This window comes from Podarcis filfolensis (assembly GCF_964270895.1).
Source record: "Podarcis filfolensis genome assembly, chromosome: 7".
Taxonomy (NCBI): Eukaryota; Metazoa; Chordata; class Lepidosauria; order Squamata; family Lacertidae; genus Podarcis; species Podarcis filfolensis.
The window spans coordinates 544,343-565,826 of NC_139603.1; the positions used below are offsets into that span (position 1 = coordinate 544,343).

At 42.1% G+C, this 21,484-nt stretch overlaps 1 protein-coding gene across 1 annotated transcript in view; it reads right to left on the reverse strand.

The window, feature by feature from the left end:
• SUGT1 (SGT1 homolog, MIS12 kinetochore complex assembly cochaperone) overlaps window positions 1–21,484 on the reverse strand; it is a 46,278-nt gene that overhangs the window by 9,487 nt on the left and 15,307 nt on the right. Inside the window, exons 7-10 of the mRNA XM_083624349.1 lie at window positions 16,788–16,807; window positions 15,670–15,716; window positions 10,534–10,630; window positions 9,673–9,780 (exon numbers count right to left, since the gene is read on the reverse strand). Of these exons, the coding sequence (XP_083480475.1) occupies window positions 9,673–9,780; window positions 10,534–10,630; window positions 15,670–15,716; window positions 16,788–16,807 (272 nt within the window). The remainder of the gene's footprint in view (window positions 1–9,672; window positions 9,781–10,533; window positions 10,631–15,669; window positions 15,717–16,787; window positions 16,808–21,484) is intronic.

Below are 21,484 nucleotides of genomic sequence, written 5' to 3' on the forward strand. Positions count from 1 at the left end.
GGAAAATCCCCAGGAGTCTCTCTAAGCTGAAGGAAAGGAATGAGTATGTGGAGGACATGAAAGAATGTGACTTTGAGATTTTTGGGTAAACTTTATAAAAATGTGCTTGAAATTTTACTTGTAGAAATTATGGACTAATCTCCACTGATTAAACATATTTTGACTGACTAAAAAAAGGCACACTTGACAAATCAAGCAACACAATTAAATAATGATTATGCACATGTAAAAACAAAACAAAACCCTGCATATCATTTAAAACAAATGGGACAGACTATGATTCAGCAGAGAGGCATGGACTTTTAAAAATACTATACATTCTAAAGTTATACAGAATATTGGTTTCATCCCTCTTGTTTTGGGATAATTTTATATTATGCAGTTTCATAATCAGCCAAAGAAGAGATATCATCATGATCTCTACCCACACCTGTTACAAGCGTATTTTAAGTTTCACACTAAATATCACAGCACTCATTTTACAATTACAAACATATAATTTACTTCCAAGATCAGTGTTAGCAGTCTGCCATATGACTTGAAGTCCAGCTTGTTCAATTTTATGCATAGACTTACTCATTTTGGCAGAGTAATCTCAGCTCTATTCAAACCCAGGATAACCCAGGGGTCCCTGTAGCCCTAAGAACAACGGCACCTTTGTAAATGCTCACCCTCGAGTCATCTTATAGCAAGCTGTTTGAATATCCTGTCATGAATCAAAACTCCTACTTTAAACATTGAACTAAACAGAAATAATTTAAAATAGGCTTCTACTTTTACAAAAATGCTATTTCTTAGGGGAAAATAAGTATACGTATGTACATTAAGAACAACAACAATTGTATACCACCCTATACCCACAGACCTCAGGGTGTCTCACAACACAAAATCACAATACAAAAACATGTATATTACTATACAAATAGATTTTATCTAGTTCTCCTCGTTACATATTTATTTTAGTTTCTGTTTGACCCTAACCCTAAACCAGGGGATTCCAAACTATCAAGTACACACCTGTTCTAGCTTCCAAGTAAGACTGAGGCTAGTGTTTTCCACAGTTTTAGTCCCAACGGGGGTGGGGTGGGGGTGGAAGTCATCTAAGAGAAAAATTAAGGCAGTGAGGTTGTGTGTGTCTGCATCTCACTACTATGGTGTGCTGCTACCAGCTCAATTCCAACAAACTATGATTAAGGAAACCTAACTTGGCTGCAGTGTGATATCTGATTTATTTATTTAATATTTATAGTCACTCTGATCAAACTTTGGATTCAGTGAATCCACACATAATCCCTTTTGTTGCTACTGCTGGAGTGGTGAGAACAGCAGGGCTGTCAACGGCCACAACAGGAAAACACAATGTTAAGGACAGATCTACCGTAAGCCGAAACGCAGATCAGCAACACCCCACAGTCCAGGGGACACCCAACCCCCCCATCACAGGATTTCACCCTCAAAAGTTGCCCTTACTGTTAAACAGATGTAAAATTTTACTTGAAAATTATCTATATTTCATACTTTTCAATATTTTAAGGTATGTCAACTAAATAGTGCTAACTTACCTTACACTGTTTAATATACTAATTTAAGCAGACCAAAGAGAGTAATTTTTATATCTTTATGACACCACAGAGAGAGAGAGAGAGAGAGAGAAATCCATCAATTGTAGGGAAAGCGCACCCCGGGATAGAACTGCCCCTTGCAGAACCAAAAGGCATTAACTGCTGCCAGAGCAATAATCCCCCAGCACCACCTTCTGGAGCTCACAGTCTAAGGAGCAAAACCACCACAAAGTAGGGCCTCCCAACATCCCACTCAAGACAACCTATCCAGATACCATGGTCAACAATACTAAAAGCTGCTGAGAAATCTACAAAAGGTTACGCAACTGTTTAGGGTGCAAGCCTAATCCCACTTACCTGGGAGTAAGCCCCACTGAATTCAAAAGGATTTACTTCTGAGTAGCCATGGTTAGCACTGCTCTTTAAGTCTTAAGTCAAAACTCCTGAAATAGCAGTTTGAACCTTTCTAAACTTCCAGTGCTTATTTAAGGCTGCATTCATTCCTTTTTAAATGTGTTTGCAACACTTTTAGAAGTAAAAGAGGTATTGAATTCCTATTCCTAGATTAGAATACTCTTGAAATATGCATTAGAGTATAAACTATGAACAATAATAATGGTGGAAAGTTAATGGCTTAAAATGAAGTAGTAAGCCAAGCCAAGGTATTTATTCATTGCTTCCCTCCCCCCCCAAGCCACTATTAAAAACTGAACCCAATGAGCCTGAAACAATATTTTAGCACCCTCTAGTGAAAGTGACAATTTCACATAACTACTGAGGTTCCAGAAGAAACCAATAACTGTGAGTTTTAAAGATCTGTGAGCAAATTTCCAGAACTTCAAAACCAAATTCAGTGAATTGACAAACATGATCTAACACAGCTGCATTTGGCAAATTTAGCTATGCTATATTAGTGTATGAATGTATGCAAAATAGAAGAAGAAGAAGAGGAGTTTGGATTTGATATCCTGCTTTATCATTACCCGAAGGAGTCTCAAAGCAGCTAACATTCTCCTTTCCCTTCCTCCCCCACAACAAACACTCTGTGAGGTGAGAGGGGCTGAGAGACTTCAAAGAAGTGTGACTGGCCCAAGGTCACCCAGCAGCTGCATGTGGAGGACCGGAGACGCGAACCCAGTTCCCCAGATTACGAATCTACCGCTCTTAACCACTACACCACACTGGCTCTCTACACCACTACACCACAAATATGCTATTTGTGAGACATCTTGGTGCAAATTGAATTAGTTGCATTCATTGGTAATGCACCATGTATTTAAAGTACATCTTGTATATTTTTTCCATGACCTGTGCTATGCCAAGTCTTCACATTTCTACCCCAAACAACAATCACAGCAAGCAGACCAGGGTGTTCGCCAAACCCTTTATCAAAGAAAAGCAGAGCTCCTACTGCATTGTAAATGAATCCTATTCTTCTCTTCCCCCTCCCACATGCACATGAGCGCATGGTAATCCCACATCTTATGCATAAATGAAAACTGTGTACTGTATACTGAAACCCTTGGAGCCACCCAACATCTAGCGGGTGACAGCATCCCCATCACTCCCAGAGCCAAGCAGGCCTTGCCCATCAAACAAACAGAGCACTTAAAAGCTCCTTTTGCACCAGGTAACCCAAGCAGACCCGGCTCAAAAACAGTTTAAAGCTCTCTGCCTTATGGGGGGCAAGCGGGGGGGGGGGGGAGTAATGCAGTACCATGAAGACCATAAAACTGAAGCTCAACTCCAACAAGACACAGGTTGCACAACTAACATCATTCCTAGTGTATGAGAGCTGGTGTTCAACCAGTTCTGGATAGAGTTGCATTCCCCGTTTGCAGTTTGTGAGAGTTCCTTAATCCAGCTCTGTCACCGGCAGCACAATTGTTTCAGTGGCACAGAAATCCAATGGGCAGCAATTCAACTGATGGATCAACTGCACAGCTGAGTTTCCTGTCATAGTATCCTGCAGGAAAACTGATGGGATGGAGCCCTGAATAGGATTGTTCCTGCTAGGAGCTAGGGATTGTTGGTCTTACTTCTCACTTTTGCCTTATTACACAGCCATAGAACTCAAGCTAGTATTGTCATGCATCATATTAAGTCAGATATTATTTCACAAAGTAAGTCTGAAAAGTTTGTGAATGTATTCATGTTTATTTTTAATATCGCTATTTGTAACATAATAATTCAAAATAGCATGGATGGTGTATTTTATATGAATGTAAGGTCTATGCAAGATTACCAAAGGAAAATGGTTATTCAGGGCTATCCTAAATAGACAGGACTTAAAATAACAGATTTTAAAATAATGTCACATTTTAGGATAGTTGTGCCCATTTGCTTAGAGGCACTCTTGTTAGTCCAAAGGCAAGGAAAGGCTTTATAATCTGAGTGCAGTGAACCTGCCAGTTTGTTGTTGTTTAGTCGTTTAGTCGTGACCGACTCTTCGTGACCCCATGGACCAGAGCACGCCAGGCACTCCTGTCTTCCACTGCCTCCCGCAGTTTGGTCAAACTCATGCTGGTAGCTTCGAAGACACTATCCAACCATTTCGTCCTCTGTCGTCCCCTTCTCCTTGTGCCCTCCATCTTTCCCAACACCAGGGTCTTTTCCTAGGAGTCTTCTCTTCTCATGAGGTGGCCAAAGTATTGGAGCCTCAGCTTCACGATCTGTCCTTCCAGTGAGTAATCAGTGCTGATTTCCTTAAGAATGGAGAGGTTTGATCTTCTTGCAGTCCATGGGACTCTCAAGAGTCTCCTCCAGCACCATAATTCAAAAGCATCCATTCCTTGGGTCGAATAGCAGCTATAAAGATGAATGTATTGCCTAAAATGTTGTTTTTGTTTCAAACATTACAAATTGTGGACAAGATGGACTGTTTTAAGAAGTGGCAGAAAGATATTTCTAAATTTGTCTGGCAGGGCAAGAAGCCCACGATAAAATATAAGATTTTAACTGATGCAAAAGAAAGGGGTGGCTTTGCCCTGCCAGACTTCAGACTGTACTATGAATCAGCAGCATTCTGCTGGTTGAAAGACTGGCTGCTTCTTGAAAACACGGACATTTTGGATTTAGGTTTTAACAATGTTTTTGGATGGCATGCATATTTGTGGTATGATAAGGTTAAAGCTCACAAAGCATTTAAAAATCATATTGTCAGGAGATCTCTGTTTAATGTTTGGATCAGATATAAGGACTTACTGGAAAACAAGACCCCAAGGTGGTTGTCACCAATGGAAGTGAAAGCTCAGAAAAAGCTCAATATGGAGGCCAAGTGGCCAAAATATTGGGAAATTTTGGAACAAGAAGGAGATAGACTGAAATTGCAGAGTTTTGAGAAACTAAAAAACAAAGTCCGAGACTGGCTTCATTATTTTCAGATAATGGAGGCTTACAATTTGGACAGGAAAATTGGCTTCCAGGTGGAAAAATCTAAATTAGAAACAGAAGTGCTAGAACCTAAAACTAAAATTATGTCAAAAATGTATAACTTGCTGCTGAAATGGAACACACAGGATGAAACGGTTAAGTCAGCTATGATTAAATGGGCACAAGATTTTGGACACAACATCATGTTTGCTGACTGGGAACAGTTATGGACCACAGGTATGAAATTTACGGCATGTAATGCCTTAAGAGAGAATATTATGAAAATGATATACAGGTGGTACATGACCCCAGTCAAGCTTGCAAAAATATATCATTTGCCCGCAGCCATGCGACTAGAATTGAAGGTCGCATCCCTAGAAACTTGCCTGTGGAAGCAAGTCTTCAATTACTGGTTATCATTGTGGCATAGATTACCAAACCATTACCTTGCCCAATGCTTATGGCGAGATGAATTCTCCAGCCTTTGGAATAGCAGAATTCATGCCAAACTCCTGAGTTATGGAATCTCTCCCTCAGATTCCCTAAAACTAGACCAAATCACTGCTCAGAGACTGATCCGCCAAAGACTGGATGACATCGACTTACAGCGAAATTATACGCTGGGGGGAGGTGTTTGTTCGCCCCAGAACATTGGTATCACTTTAACTTACTGCGTTCCATCATACCTCTCCTCCCTTTCGACTGTTGCACATAGACTGGCCTTCACCAAAGCGAGGTTTAACCTTTTTCCCTCCAATGTCCTGAGACATAGGTTCTCAAAGGGTCAAGCCCCCGCCGTGTGCGAATGTGATAAGGTGTCGCCGGAGTCGCTCCAGCACATTATGTTCACTTGCCCCTTGTTTAATGTGCTACGGGCAAATTTGTTGGGATCAATCATACAGAAACTAGAGGGTACCCCACCAAAATTCCACCTTGCCCAAATCTTGCAGGACAAGGTTACCCACACGACCCTGAAGGTGGCTAGGTTCCTAGTTGCTGTCCTTTCCCAAAAGCGACGCCAAGGAGCTCTACAAGCTAATTAAGGCGTAGTATGCCTTTCCATTTTATAGTATTTTATTGTTATAGTAGTGTTTTAGCGATTGCTTTTTTTTCTCCTTACGGCACAAGCTGTTATTTATGTGTTGTTTTTACCTGTATGGGCCTATGGCCGTAATAAATGATATTCTTCTTCTCTATCATTTGCCCGATAATAAATGCTGGAAATGTAAGGAGGTTGAAGGTACATTCTTTCACCTTTGGTGGACGTGCCCAAAGATTAAGGCTTTCTGGGAAATGATTTATAATGAAATGAAAAAGGTATTTAAGTATACCTTCTTGAAAAAACCAGAGGCTTTTCTCTTGGGCATAGTCGGCCATTTGGTGCCAAAGAAGGACAGAACTTTTTTTATGTATGCTACAACGGCAGCAAGAATACTTATAGCAAAGCACTGGAAGACTCAAGATCTACCCACTCTGGAAGAATGGCAGATGAAGTTGATTGACTGTATGGGACTGGCAGAAATGACCGGCAGAATCCGCGACCAGGGAGAAGAGTCAGCAGAAGAAGATTGGAAGAAATTTAAGGACTATTTACAGAAATACTACAAAATTAATGAACTCTGAAAAGATGTTGGATTGAACTTTTGTGGTCTCTAGCTGTTATGATAAAGATAATAGGGATTAAAATTGTTTAAGTTATTAAATTTAAAAAAAAAAGTTGTGTGGAAAATAAGGTGATATTTTAAAAGGAATGTTAAGAGATTAGGATTTGCTGGATTAACAAGTTGAACTAGAAAACAAGAAGGGGAGGTATGAGGAAGTCAAAGAATCATGTTATTGAAAAACTGTTATTGAAATTGATTTGTTTTTAATATTTTCTTCTTTCTTTTTCTTTTTGTGTTTATATAAAATTGGAAAATATAATAAATATTCATATAAAAAAAAACCAAAAGCATCCATTCTTCGGCGATCAGCCTTCTTTATGGTCCAGCTCTCACTTCCATGCATCACTACTGGGAAAACCATAGCTTTTACTATACGGACCTTTGTTGGCAAGGTGATGTCTCTACTTTTTAAGATGCTGTCTAGGTTTGCCATTGCCTTTCTCCCAAGGAGCAGGCATCTTTTAATTTCGTGGCTGCTGTCACCATCTGCAGTGATCATGCGGCCCAAGAAAGTAAAATCTCTCACTGCCTCCATTTCTTCCCCTTATATTTGCCAGGAGGTGATGGGAACAGTGGCCATGATCTTTGTTTTTTTGATGTTGAGCTTCAGACCATATTTTGCTCTCTCCTCTTTCACCCTCATTAAAAGGTTCTTTAATTCCTCCTCACTTTCTGCCATCAAGGTTGTGTCATCTGCATATCTGAGGTTGTTGATATTTCTTCCGGCAATCTTAATTCCAGCTTGGGATTCATCCAGCCCAGCCTTTCGCATGATGAATTCTGCATATAAGTTAAATAAGCAGGGAGACAAAATACAGCCTTGCCGTACTCCTTTCCCAATTTTGAACCAATCAGTTGTTCCATATCCAGTTCTAACTGTAGCTTCTTGTCCCACATAGAGATTTCTCAGGAGACAGGTGAGGTGATCAGGCACTCCCATTTCTTTAAGAACTTGCCATAGTTTGCTGTGGTCGACACCGTCAAAGGCTTTTGCACAGTCAATGAAGCAGAAGTAGATGTCTTTCTGGAACTCTCTAGCTTTCTCCATAATCCAGCGCATGTTTGCAATTTGGTCTCTGGTTCCTCTGCCTCTTCTAAATCCAGCTTGTACTTCTGGGAGTTCTCAGTCCACATACTGCTTGAGCCTTCCTTGTAGAATTTTAAGCATGACCTGCCAGTTTAAGGCTATGTAATTCAATGAATATTTGCAAGGAAGATTGTGCTTAATAAGAAAAATGTAAGAACTTTGGGCTGAAGGAGCAGCATGAAGTTTTGGCCAGCACCCTTTGAGCTACTAGGCTGGCTTTCTAATTAGACAGAGCAACTATCTTTAGTAGCTATTTCCCTGCAGAACATGTGTGAATAGGTTGTATGATTGAGAGCTCTTGAATAAGTGAAATAAACCATTCTTTGAAAACTGGTACCAATGGCTTAACCTCTGTGCCTTCCTCCAATCCTAGGTTGCGTTCATGACTTTATCCAGGATCCACAAGGCAGCCACCAATTTCTACCTGCAGGATCTGAATAATGAAACATCATTTCTTTTTATTGTTTTTAAGTAGTCAACTAATCTTAAAGAAATCTGTCATAAGATGCTGTCATAAAACAGGATTCAGCAACTCATTGTGTTGGGGACTCTGAATCTCACTGTTTCGCCCTAAAAAAAGATTAATGCTAACCTCTATATCGTTTGACATGACTGATTAGTTCAGATATCAGCAGGGGAGAATGCATTCTACAATAACTGCATATTTAATACAGAAATTGACCCACCATTCTGAATTTCCAAGTTTTAGCTGAAAACAAACTGATTTTATTAAAGCTGACCATCCTATGCATATTTACTCAAAAGTAAGCTATTTCTCATTATTAAATGAGAATTAAACATTAATGACTATTAAACATTAGGAAGAACTTTCTGACAGTAAGAGCTGTTCGACAGTGGAATTTGCTGCCAAGGAGTGTGGTGGAGTCTCCTTCTTTGGAGGTCTTTAAGCAGAGGCTTGACAACCATATGTCAGGAGTGCTCTGATGGTGTTTCCTGCTTGGCAGGGGGTTGGACTCGATGGCCCTTGTGGTCTCTTCCAACTCTATGATTCTATGATTCTCCTGAGAAATCTCTATGTGGGACAAGAAGCTACAGTTAGAACTGGTTATGGAACAGTCCCTGCCTGGGGGGGGGGAAATAATCCCCCCCCTAAAAAAACTAGGTGCGTCCTATAGGGCGGTGCGTCCTATGGGGCAAAAAATACGGTAAGTGTGAAGCAGTAAAGATGGAAGTGCAACCTTGTAAGCAGAATACTCCACAAGTCTTGGAATCTTTGTGTAATAATTGTGTAAGTCAGTTGCATATCTGTGCAATTCAGACTTGAGGCAAGTGCGGAAGGCACTTCAGGGCTGGCAACCTCTTCCCAATCCCACTGGGTTCCAATAACTGCACTAACACTTAACTGTACAGAATAGGCACCTGAACGTAGAAGCAAATCCCAAAGGGGTGGTGGGGGTGGTGGAAATAGTAACTTGGCGAGACCCTGAAGTGCTTGCCAGTCAACTAATAAAGAGTTCACACTACTTCCAGGCCCTTCTTCCCAGGGCTCGCCTGACATCATCCAAACAAGAAAGTCTCTAACCACATCAGTTAACAAACATGGATACATATGCTATAACGTTATTGTTTTAGTTAAATAAATTGTTTAAATTGTTATTAAGGAAATGATTATTTATTTTTCTCCTTCCAATAAAGTACAGCAGAAAAGTTGTCCAAATATAAACAGTTAACTTATTAAACCTCACAATAATTTCATAATTATTGGTCTACGTATTTCTAATAGTATAACTGAATCAGCTATTTTTTATATAACTGTAAAAACTACTCTAAAAAGTTATTATTCCAAAAATGAAACCTTCATCTGGTTGTAAATATTAAGATTATACCAGCAAGAATGAGTCTTTCTGTTAAAAATATGATTTAAATCAAGTATTACTGACTATTGATTTAAATCGTCATTTAATTTAAATCTAATCCACCCTGGCGACAAGTATCTAACAAAATAATTTGTTCTTTAAAAGATTACCTTGGTTGAAAGAACTTTGAATGTACTTTGTTCTGGAACTATGAAATGAAGAAAATGAAGCTTTAAGTTGTAGTCTTCCTCCGACGAAAGCCTCACGAATACATCTAGCTGTTAATAATACGAAACATAATCAGTAGTAAACACAAGGAAAAGGCCTCCTAGTGTTTCTGTCATTTCCCAGGAAATGAAGGCAAAGACCTTTCATTGGGAACATCTAATCTGTGTCGAGTATAAGAGAGGAATTTCAAACAGCAATTTATATTGAATTATTCAACAGATAATTCAAAGTGTGCTAGAACATAAACAGAAGATTAACGTTCTTAGTCATCAAGTAGGTACTCAGAAAGCCTGTTATGTCAGTTTGATGTGCATTCTTTAGGTAAAGAATTGCATTAACTGTAGAAAGTTACCAAAAGCCATAAATAATTAAATGGACAAAAGACACACAGCTTCTTCTTTTGCTTTATACTTCACACATTTCCATACCCAGCAAGATGTGTGAATATAAAGCAGCAACTCACTGAATTTTTGATTCTATTGTCTAAAATATGTAAATGATAAAACAAGAATACTTGCAATATAATTAACCAAACCTGGGGTCCCAATAATTAAAGTTAGGATTTAGTGAACAGCACGACAGAACAATACAGAGAATATAAATATTAGATAATACCTGCACCAACATTTCCCAAAGTCTCACTTTTCCCCATCCAAGCATAAAGCTGCTGATTTTATCTTGGGCTGCAATAAGCACACACTCTCTTGGAAGTTACACTGAACTCAAAGAAATGACTTTGAAACGAACTACATTTATAACCTAAGGGTGCCTTGATTTCAGTTTGAATTTTATGCATATCTTACCTCTTTTTCTGAAAACTGTATGTTTACATCATCCTTCTTTGCGTTTTTGATCATAATAGTTACAATTACATGAGATTCTGTTTGGTACCAGTCATGCCTTTAAAAAAAACACCAGTATTTTAGTTTATGTGAATATCCCACTGTTGTATCCTGATTGCTTCCCAAGACTTTCCCAACTCCTTCCCTCTGAACAAGGGCCCATGTGAACTATGTCAAACATTTAGTTAAAGGTAGGTAGCCGTGTTGGTCTGCCGTAGTTGGGGGGGGGGGGGAATTCCTTTCAGTAGCACCTTAGAGACCAAGTTTGTTATTGGTATGAGCTTTCATGTGCATGCACACTTCTTCAGATACTATTCAGATTCGTGTGCATGCACACAAAAGCTCATACCAATAACAAACTTAGTTGGTCTCTAAGGTGCTACCGGAAGGAATTTTTTTATTTTTTATTTTGTTATGTCAAACATGAATGTCAATGATGATCCTTGGCAGAAAATGGATCATCCAGGAATTTAGCATGGATCCTGCTAAAGCAATGATCCAAGCCTTTTGGAGTGGAATTGCACGCTCATTTTCAAGAATGGAGGATTGATCAGTCCCCATAATTATCAGTATATTAAGTGGAAGATGCAGCTCCTTTCTAACCAAAAAGCATCAAGTTCATTAATTCTTCAAGTTGACATGAAAGCAACCAAGTGCATTACCTTTAAGTAAGCTCCCACAATAGATGGTCTCAGCAAGTTTCAAAGACTATTTGATGAGAGCCTTAGAACAGATTCCAGAAGAAAATGCACAGCTGGAAGAAGAGTATCAACAAGGGTGTCCCACATGCCCTTAAAGTAGTGCTGTGCAATGCCAGGTTAATGGTTCATAAGACCAGTGCCACTGATTGTGTATGGAGGAATTGACCTGGTTGGACATGGTAGCTGGCTCTGTTCTTGCTGCTGCTTGTCGACCAGGTTTCTCTTATCGCACTATCTCAAATCTTCCATTTGTGGACAAGGCGATTGAGCGGGTGGTCACAGAAGAACTCCAGGCACGCCTGGAGGATGTGGACCATTTGGACCACTTGCAATGAACACATCATGGGACTGAAACCGCCCTGGTTGCACTGGCTGATGACTTCCAGTGGGACAGGGCCAGAGATGAAAGCAGTTTCCTAGTTCTGCTGGATCTCTCAGCAGCTTTTGATACTGACCATGGTATCCTCCTGGATCTTCTAGGAGGTCTGGAAGTTTGGGGCACTGCTATGCAGTGAACCCACTCATTCCTCCTCGGCCATGTCCATAAAGTACTGTTGGGAGAGGTGAGTGTTCAGATCCCTGGACTTGAGGGGTGCCTCAGGGCTCTGACTCCTCTTCCATGCTTTTTAACATCTATAGGAAACTGCTAGGAGAGGTCAATAGGGGGTTTGGGCTGGGTGTTCACCAGATGAAACCCAGCTGTACCTCTCATTTAAATTGAAACAAGTGAAGGCAGTGGATGTCTTGTGTGAGCGTGTGGAGGCGGTTGTGGGGTAGATGGCAGTCAAGAGATTGAGGTGGAATCCCAACAAGACATAAGTACTGGTTCTGGGAGACAAGGAGCAGGGAGGTGTGGGGAATTCCCTAGTCCTGAGTGGGGTAAATATGCCCATAAAGAACCAAGTGTGCAGCCTGGGAGTCATTTTGCACTCACAGCTGTCCATGAAGGCACAGGTCAATTCTGTGTCCACGGCAGCGGTCTACCAGCTCCAGCTGGTACACTGGCTGAGACCCTACCTGCTTGCACACTGTGTCACCAGAGTGGTAATGCTCTGGGTATCTCCTGCTTGGACTACTGTAATGCACTCTATGTGGGCTACCTTTGAAGGTGACTTGGAAATTACAACTAATCCAGTATGCGGCTGCCAGACTGGGAGCTGCCACTGGGACCATGTAATACCTGTCTTAAAATATCTACATTGGCTCCCAGTTCGCCTCAGAGTACAATTGGAAGTGTTGGTGCTGGCCTTTAAAGCCCTAAATGACCTTGGTCCAGAATACCCAAAGGAGCGTCTTCACCCCCATCCTTCAAGCCAGACACTGAGACACTCCAAGGGCCTTCTGGCGGATCCCTCCCTGAGAGGGAATCAGGCAGAGGGCCTTCTTAGTAGTCAAGCCCCCCATGTGGAATGCCCTCCCATTAGATGTCAAGGAAATAAACAATTATTTGACTTTTTGAAGACATTTGAAGGCAGTCCTGTATATGGAAGTTTTTAATGTTTGATGTTTTACTGTGGTTTTATAATTTGTTTGGAAGCTGTCCAGAATGTCTGGAGCAGCTCAGTCAGATAGGCGGCATATAATATATTATTATTATTGTTATTATTATTATTTGGATGCTTGCTGGAGGAAATGCTTGAAATGTGAGGAAGCAGGACATCCCCACCCCAGATCTCCAGAACACTACCCTGGTCTGCCACCCGCCTTTCCGGGTACTGGGGCACTGGCTCTGTATCTACCCCAGCGGTAGAAAGCCTAGCATGCCACTCATGGATGCAGTATCTTGCTGTTGTGGAAGTTTGTAGGAATAACAGAAAAATCGCAATTGAAATAGAGGTAGTAAAGCAGATCACTAGCTCCTGGCCATGATTATGTAATGAGTGGGAATGCAAGCTGTGCAAATTTGCAAATTATTTTGTCAGGATGGATGTCAGTTTATGTTGTTTGTGGGACCCATAAGCCTACCGGCTGTTATTTCTGGGTTGATTCTGGAGAGATCAGTGGAGGAAAGGTTATATGGGAAAATGACCAGAGGAGCTTCCTCCTGCCCTTCTGAGCTCTCCACCTCCCCCACGCAGCTACATTTTTTGGCCACTATGTGGCTAATACATTTTAAGAAGTTGAGTGCACAGATTCCCCTCTGGCTGGGATTTGCAATCCTATTAGGAAACCACAAGGTGGTAGAAAGGAAGGAAAAGTGTAGCTTGCCAGAGCTTGTGGACTGGATGCTGACCATGCAGAAGCTGTTGAGTCTGGTGTGGTCAGGGTGTGCATCTGCCAAACCAAACCCATCAAGATTATTATTTTTTTGTGGGGGGGGGGGGCTACGGATGGATATTGTTTCAGGAACCTCTGGTTTGCCAATGGCTTTAACGCCTTGGAATCTGCTCTCTTCTGTCTGGATGCACAGTAGTCAAGTATTGGTTTTATTTTTTGAGGGAAGTTCTCTCTGGAATGATGTTGAGTCACAAGAGTTAATTATACTTATCTGCTTTCTAACGCTGAACAAGAACAGAATGCACAATGCACAGGGCTCCAGGCCAGATACTAAGGGATTCTTCAGCAAATAAGTTAATTTGGAAAAACAGGAAACCATTAAAATCCTGGTCCTAGATGCCTATATTCTTATGTGCCACCTGACAGTAGAGCAGAGTTTGTCCAGTAGGCTGTCTGGAATCATTATTTTCCAGAAATCATAGCTCAACTTTTTCACTTTACATTAATCAAATAATTCAATTTCAAGGAGTCCAACACAGAAAGCAAAAAGATTCTTTTAGCCATTCTCTTAGCCCCAACCCCTCATTTATAAAGAGGGAATACTAATACATACCCTCCAACATTTCTCCACTGAAAATAGGGATGTCCCCTTCGATAAGGATCATTTTACTATATATACCCCACACATCTTATTGGGATGCCCCAGCCACTCTGGGCAGCTTCCAACATATATTAAAACGTAATAAAACATTAAACATAAAAACACTTCCCTATACCAGATTGCCTTCAAACTGCTTGGGGGTCAGATAATTCCATACCCTCCAACTTTTCTCCAATGAAAACAGGGATGCCCTAAGGAAATGTGGGACATTCCAGGATCAAATCAGAAACCAGGACAGCTTCTCTAAATCAGGGATGTCCCTGAAAAATAGGGACACTTAGGGGATCTGCTAATACTAGCTAACTACTGTACATGGTAGCTATAAAGGACCCCTGGCAGTTAAGTCCAGTCACGAACGACTCTGGGGTTGCAGTGCTCATCTCGCTTTACTGGCCGAGGGAGTCGATGTTTACCCGCAGACAGTTTTTCTGGGTCATGTGGCCAGCATGACTGGGTCATGTGGCCAGGCGAAACCAGAACAGCTCCTGGAAACGCCTTTTACCTTCCCGCTGAAGCGGTACCTATTTATCTACTTGCATTTTGATGTGCTTTCGAACTGCTAGGTTGGCAGGAAGTGGGACCGAGCAATGGGAGCTCACCCCATCGCGGGGATTTTAACCGCCAACCTTCCGATCGGCAAGTCCCAGGCTCAGTGGTTTAGACCATAGTGCTACCTGTATGGTAGCTATAAAGATGATTATAGCACAGTGTCATCAGTGCATATGGCAATGTACTGAGCTGCAAAGGCAAAATCTCTGCCAGCAGTAGCTTACAATCTGAGATGAACAAAATGACAAAAACAAGACAGGAAGGGAGGAAAAGCAGAATTCAGGCAAACCCAGCTATATGGTTGGCTAGCTGGAACTGAAGATTAAGCGGATAAATATGACAGAGCCCATGTGGAATGAATGGGTTCTCAGGAAACTGAGAGTTTATATCTTATGTTCAGGGAGGGGCTTCCAAACATGGGGAAAACAAGTGCAAATGGGCAGTAATTTAAGGGAGTTCAAGACCACAGGCGGTAAAGTTGGCTGTGTAGTGTTCATAGGCAGGATTATAGCGAGAAACAAAGGTCAAATTACAAAATTATTCAGAGTGTACCATACGTTCTAATGAAATTATGATTATGTCTACATTGCATTTCAGGATATAATTAATACCAAGACAGCTAACAAGCAACATTCAATTATGTATTTTAAGAACACAAAACACAATAGTGACAAATTAAAAAAAACACCATCAGGTTGCTGCTCATAGGGCAGCTGATGGTATATCACTCTGGGGGGCAGGGTAGAAGAGTTCTGCTGGAGCCTGCTCCTGCTCCGGGGTGGCCTTTACCTGCCTCCCTCCCTCTCCTGGAACCCTTTCCACTGGACAGGTTATAGTAGATCACCTGGAGTGGTTTGGCTGAGGAAAGTCCCACTGGTTCTGGCTTTCTTTTGAGGCCTTTCTTGGGAAAATTATTCTGTAAACACTAAGTACTGTTATAGAGAATGTTAAAAAAGAACTCCATCTTACTTGATCTTAGGTGGTTTTGACTGATGTTGCAAAATCTGATTGTCATCCTTTACAATAAAAAGATATTGATAAATTAGAATAATCTAGCAGTTTTTAAGCCAAGCATCATAATATTTTCACGTTACAAAAGAGTGCTTTTTAGTAGCTATCTGTGGTCTCTTGTGCATGAAATGGACTTCAATACAAGAACCACATGAAAATACACACATGCAAAAAGAAAGTTTAGGCACATTTTATACATATATATATTTCCACAACTCCTGTACCCATGAAACCAGTGGGTGGGTGTATGACTAGAAAAACATGCACCTACATATAATTTTACAGATAATAAATCATTTTCTGATTACTCAAGGGGACTCAAAACTATAAGGACACAGAACCATAAGATTAAAACCATACTGAAGCTAAAAGCACTTCAGAACTTTAAATATAAGCAGAAGAAAAACACAGCAGACAGAATGTGCAAGATTTTTAAACGGAAAGCTGTTGAGCACAAGGTGTTGGCAAGGACAGCATAGGGAAATGTTTAAATGAGGAATCTCAGGGTGGAACATAGTGTGCTGTGTTAGCTTATGTGGTCAAGAACAGCAAAGCAAGGAACTGTGTGAGAGGTTATGACCAAGGAGCAGACAAAGATCAAGGGAGCCAGCTGGAAAGAACTGAATGGAGATAGAAACCATCCAAGGCCATGGTCACAGAGATACAAGCTACGGGAAGAAGAGAAAGACCTAGCAGAGAGGAACTAACTCACAGGAGAGAACTAACTAACTAACTAACAGGAGAGAAGCAAGGAGAGAAGCAAGAAAGGCCTGGTCCTAGACATGTGTAAATCTCTGTATGCACTGTATATTCTTCTGTGTGTTTCTTGTTCTTTACTTTTAAAATTCTGATAAATTACATTTAAAAATTATCTGAGATTTTCTGAGATTTAGCACTTGGTTCAGAGGGTGGGAAGACTAGTGGACACTAAATAGTAGGAATCCTGTTGAAAGTGTTTGGGTCACATTATAAAATGCCTCATCAGCATCAACATAAAATCCTTACAAAGGTTGCCATACAACTTGGAGAAGTGTTATGCTCTAGAAACCAAGTATACAAATTAGGGAGAACCTTACCACCTCATTCTGCAATCCAGCTGCAAGGCAAAAAAAAAAATCTTTATTTTGAAAACATGTTTCTTAAAATATATATCAATTAGCCACAAAGAAAGCATGCTGGTATCAAAGCTATTTAGTAGTTTTGCTCCAGGTTATTTTACAGAATGAGTCAGTTTAACGCTAGACACATTTAGATTGCAAACCTTAACTAGGGAGTGAGTGGGACTTACTTCCAAGGAAACATGAACAAGCTTCCACACCAAGTGTGAAAAGTTTCTGGCAACAGTAATGTACCATTCAAGCAGCAGCAACACACACACACAGATCTAAGGCAGTTATGGTGGGCTTCCAAGCTGGAGGCCTACTTAGGCCCATCTGACTCTGAAATTGGCATGTGAGGCTGTTTCGAGCAAACTATGCCACCTGCCAGTTACCTGACATCACCTTGGGTGAGGGCATATATAAAATCTGCAAGAACTTTAGAACATTGGACTGTTTTGTTAAACAGGCTATATAAGCAAATCCTTTCCACTCTTCAGACTCCTTATTTTGAATCTGTTGGTTCCTTCAAAAACTTTATATAACTAGATGCTGGAAATGAACTTCAGCACCATATGGTAAAAAATGGCTTATTAAAACAATGGCAATTGGTAAAATTAACAAATTTTGTATGGAGAATAAATTCCTCTTTTCCTTTGGTCTTGTTATTTGAAAAGTTGAGATGTTTTATGATTTATGATCAACCATATTATTACTTTCTCTTATTAGAGACTTTTTTCTGTGAATTCTAATTTGTAACTTCATTTCTTTTTCAATAAAAGAAAAAGACCAATAAATAAACTTTATTGTTGGTAAACTTTCATTTTTATTTTGTATTTATGTACTTAAGCCTAAATTGGTTTGTTTGTTTTGTGTAATATTGAATTTATTCTGTGATTGCTAAATTGTTGATTTTTGTTATTTTGATTTTACTGACAAGTACCGTATTTTTTGCCCCATAGGGCGCACCGGTCCATAAGGCGCACCTAGTTTTTTTTCGGGGGGAGGGATGAAGAAAAAAAAATTATTTCCCCCCCAAGGTGCGAGGCTGGGGCGGGGGAAGCCCGAGCTTCCCCCGACCCCAGCCCCCAGAACAGGCTGCTCTCCGCAAGCTGGGGGAGCCCTCCCGTGGCTTGCGCAGAGCTACCCGAAGCCCCGGCACGACTGCTCGCCGGGGCTTCGGGATAAGAAGCAGCGCTGCGCAAGCCGGGGGAGCCCTCCCGCGGCTTGCGCAGCGCTGCCTCTTATCCCGAAACCCCGGCGTGCTGAGCAGTCGCTTCAGGTAGCTTCGGGTAAGAAGCAGCGCTGCGCAAGCCGGGGGAGCCCTCCCGTGGCTTGTGCAGAGCTACCCGAAGCCCCGGCGCGACTGCTCAGCGCGCCGGGACTTCGGGATAAGAGGCAGCGCTGCGCAAGCCAGGGGAGCCATCCCGCGGCTTGCGCAGAGCTACCCGAAGCCCCGGAGCGACTGCTCAGCGCGCCGGGACTTCGGGATAAGAGGCAGCGCTGCGCAAGCCGGGGGAGCCATCCCGCAGCTTGCACAGAGCTACCCGAAGCCCTGGCGCAACCACTCAGCGTGCCAGGGCTTTGGGATGCAGGCAGCTCTGCGCAAGCCGGGGGAGCCCGGGGGGAACTCCCGCGGGCTCCCACGGCTTGCGGATAGCTTCCTGAAGCCTGGAGAGGGAGAGGGGTCGGTGTACACCGACCCCTCTCGCTGTCCAGGCTTCAGCGAAAGCCTGCATTTGCCCCATAGGACGCACACACATTTCCCCTTCATTTTTGGAGGGGAAAAAGTGTGTCCTATAGGGTGAAAAATACGGTACTATACTTTGTATATTTGTATTTCCAGTGTTCTGTATTTTGATGTTTTGAATGTCTGCTATAAGCCGCTTTGGGCACAGCTAATTGTAGAAGTCCAATAAATCAATCAATCAATTGAAAGAAAACAGCTAAACCTGGAATGAACCACTAATACCACACAATGGAATTACTCACTTTGTATTAAACTGTTAGACACCTGCTCTCATTGGCCACAAACTGGAAATCAGCAACATTGTTTATTGTTTATAAATTTATTAAAAATGCAAATAAGAAATCAATAAAACACTACCATACTCATCTGAACACTGGCACTGTAGTACAATATAACACTGATTTATCCTTTGCTTGACTCAGGCAGTTAAAATGTTGCATCCCAAACTGCAGAAAAGCAGAAAGTATGCAGCGACTGAAGTGTTAGGGACATGGGTGGCGCTGTGGTCTAAACCACTGAGCCTTTTGGGCTTGCTGATTGGAAGGTCAACAGTTCAAATCCCAGCAACAGGGTGAGCTCCCGTTGCTCCGTCCCAGCTCCTGCTAACCTACCAGTTCAAAAGCACGTCAAAGTGCAAGTAGATAAATAGGTACCACTGTGGCAGGAAGGTAAACACAGTTTCTGTGTGCTCTGGCTTCCGTCATGGTGTTCTGTTGCACCAGAAGCAGTTTAGTCCTGCTGGCCACATGACCCGGAAATCCGTCTGTGGACAAACGCCAGCTCCCTCAGCCTGAAAGCGAGATGAGCGCCACACCCCACAGTCGCTTTTGACTGGACTTAACCGTCCAGGGGTCCTTTACCTTTGCTGTTGTTGTTAGTCTTTATGTCTTCCTCCAGCTCACTAAAGGGAATGTTCTGCCAATTCTTTTATCGTATTGGCCTACCATAAAGGGCTGCAGTAAGGATTAATGAGCTGATGTGAGGTTTCAGAACATATGAAATGTGTTACAGAAATGCGAAATATTATGAAGTAATTGAAGTTCAAATGATTGCAGTTAACTCACAAATTACATTCTGAATCACTATTTCACTTCTGTGTCTACTACGTGGTTTAAAATAATTAGCCAAATAAAGGAGAACAACATTAGGCACTTCTAGCACTCTTTAAACGTGGGGGGCGGGGGGGGGGGCTGAATTTTTGCCTGTAGAATTTTGAACTGAAGTTCCTTGTAGGAATCATAAAACTGCTTGAAGAGAATATTTTGTCTGTCAAATAAGTAGAAAATGACTGCTCTTTTGACTCTTACTTGGCTACCTTGCTTCACTTTCTACCTTAAGGAGTTTGAGAAGGGTTTTATTTCTCAAAGAGGAAAATATTATCTCCATATTCTCACTGGGATGTGCAGAAGCAGTCAATTCAAAGTTATATATCTTTCATATTTCCCATCACATTTAAACTAAGCTTTGAAATGCGTACAAGATCTATGTGTGCTCTGTCCCTAGCTTCTTAAAACAAAACACCCCTTAATTACTGCATTTAGGTATAGATTTCTTTATTCTCCATTCAAAATACAAGGGCAGAATAATAAAATCAAAGCAAATATTCAATAATTTCAGTGTCTATGACAGAAATCTGTACATTTAAGAAGTAGCCCAAAAGCCAATTAATAAAATACCATACGTTTATAGAAGAAATTCTGGCAACTGTAAGGAACATTCTTGGACCCTGGAGTATTTTAACGGACTTACTGGTTTATACCGTATTTTTCGCACCATAGGACGCACCGGACAATAGGACGCACCTTGTTTTAGAGGGGGGAGAACAAGGGAAAAAAATTCTTCTGCTCTCTGCCCAGCGCCCCTTCAGCGAAGCGGCAGGAAGCGCTGCGCAGAGAGTGGGAGAATTTTCCCCCTCTTGTTTTCCCGCTCTAAAACAAGGTGCTGTTTAAGGTGCGTTCAGGCGGCTACCTTGGAAGCCTGGAGAGCGAGAGGGGTCGGTGCGCACCGACCCCTCTCGCTCTCCAGGCTTCAGGTTCCTTTCGACCTGTTCTTTGGGGCTGGCGGGGGGAAGCCCACCACCAGCCCCAAAGAGGTCAGGGAGCAGCGGAAAGGCGCAGCGGAGAGGCTGCTGCCATAGTCACGCGTCACTTCTCCAGCCGGGAGAGGGTCGCGAGGAGCTGTTTTAGCCCTGCGCGCGCTCTCCCGGCTGGAGAGGTGATGCGCGGCTATGGAGGCTCCTGCCATAGCCGCGCGTCACCTCTCCAGCCGGGAGAGGGTCGCAGGGGGCTGCTTTAGCCCCGCGCACGCTCTCCCGGCTGGAGAGGTGACGTGCCGCTATGGAGGCTCCTGCCATAGCCACGCGTCACCTCTCCAGCCGGGAGAGGGTCGCGAGGGGCTGCTTTAGCCCCGCGCACGCTCTCCCGGCTGGAGAGGTGACGTGCGGCTATGGAGGCTCCTGCCATAGCCGCGCGTCACTTCTCCAGCTGGGAGAGGGTCGCGGGGCTATGGCGTCTTCGCTCCATAGGACGCACACACATTTCCCCTTCATTTTTGAAGGGGAAAAAGTGCGTCCTATAGAGCGAAAAATACGGTACTTGTTTAGAAGTTGATCTGCTCTCTTTTCTTTTTGATTTCATTGTATTGCATTTTGTTGTGCTATATCATTGTAAGCTACCTTGAGACCATTCTATGGCAGAAGCAAGATAGAAAGGTTGAAAATAAATTCAGTCTATAATTGTCTCTCTACCACACATTTTCTGAAAGTCACACCTTTTTGTATACGAACCACTTGCATGCTCACACACATACATGTTGCCACCCTAATCATAAATATGAATATATTTATGTATTTGTAAGTTATTTGGAAAAACAAGTGTTGCACTAGATCTCGTAACCCACTTGGCAGGTTCTACAAGGCCTCTCCTCC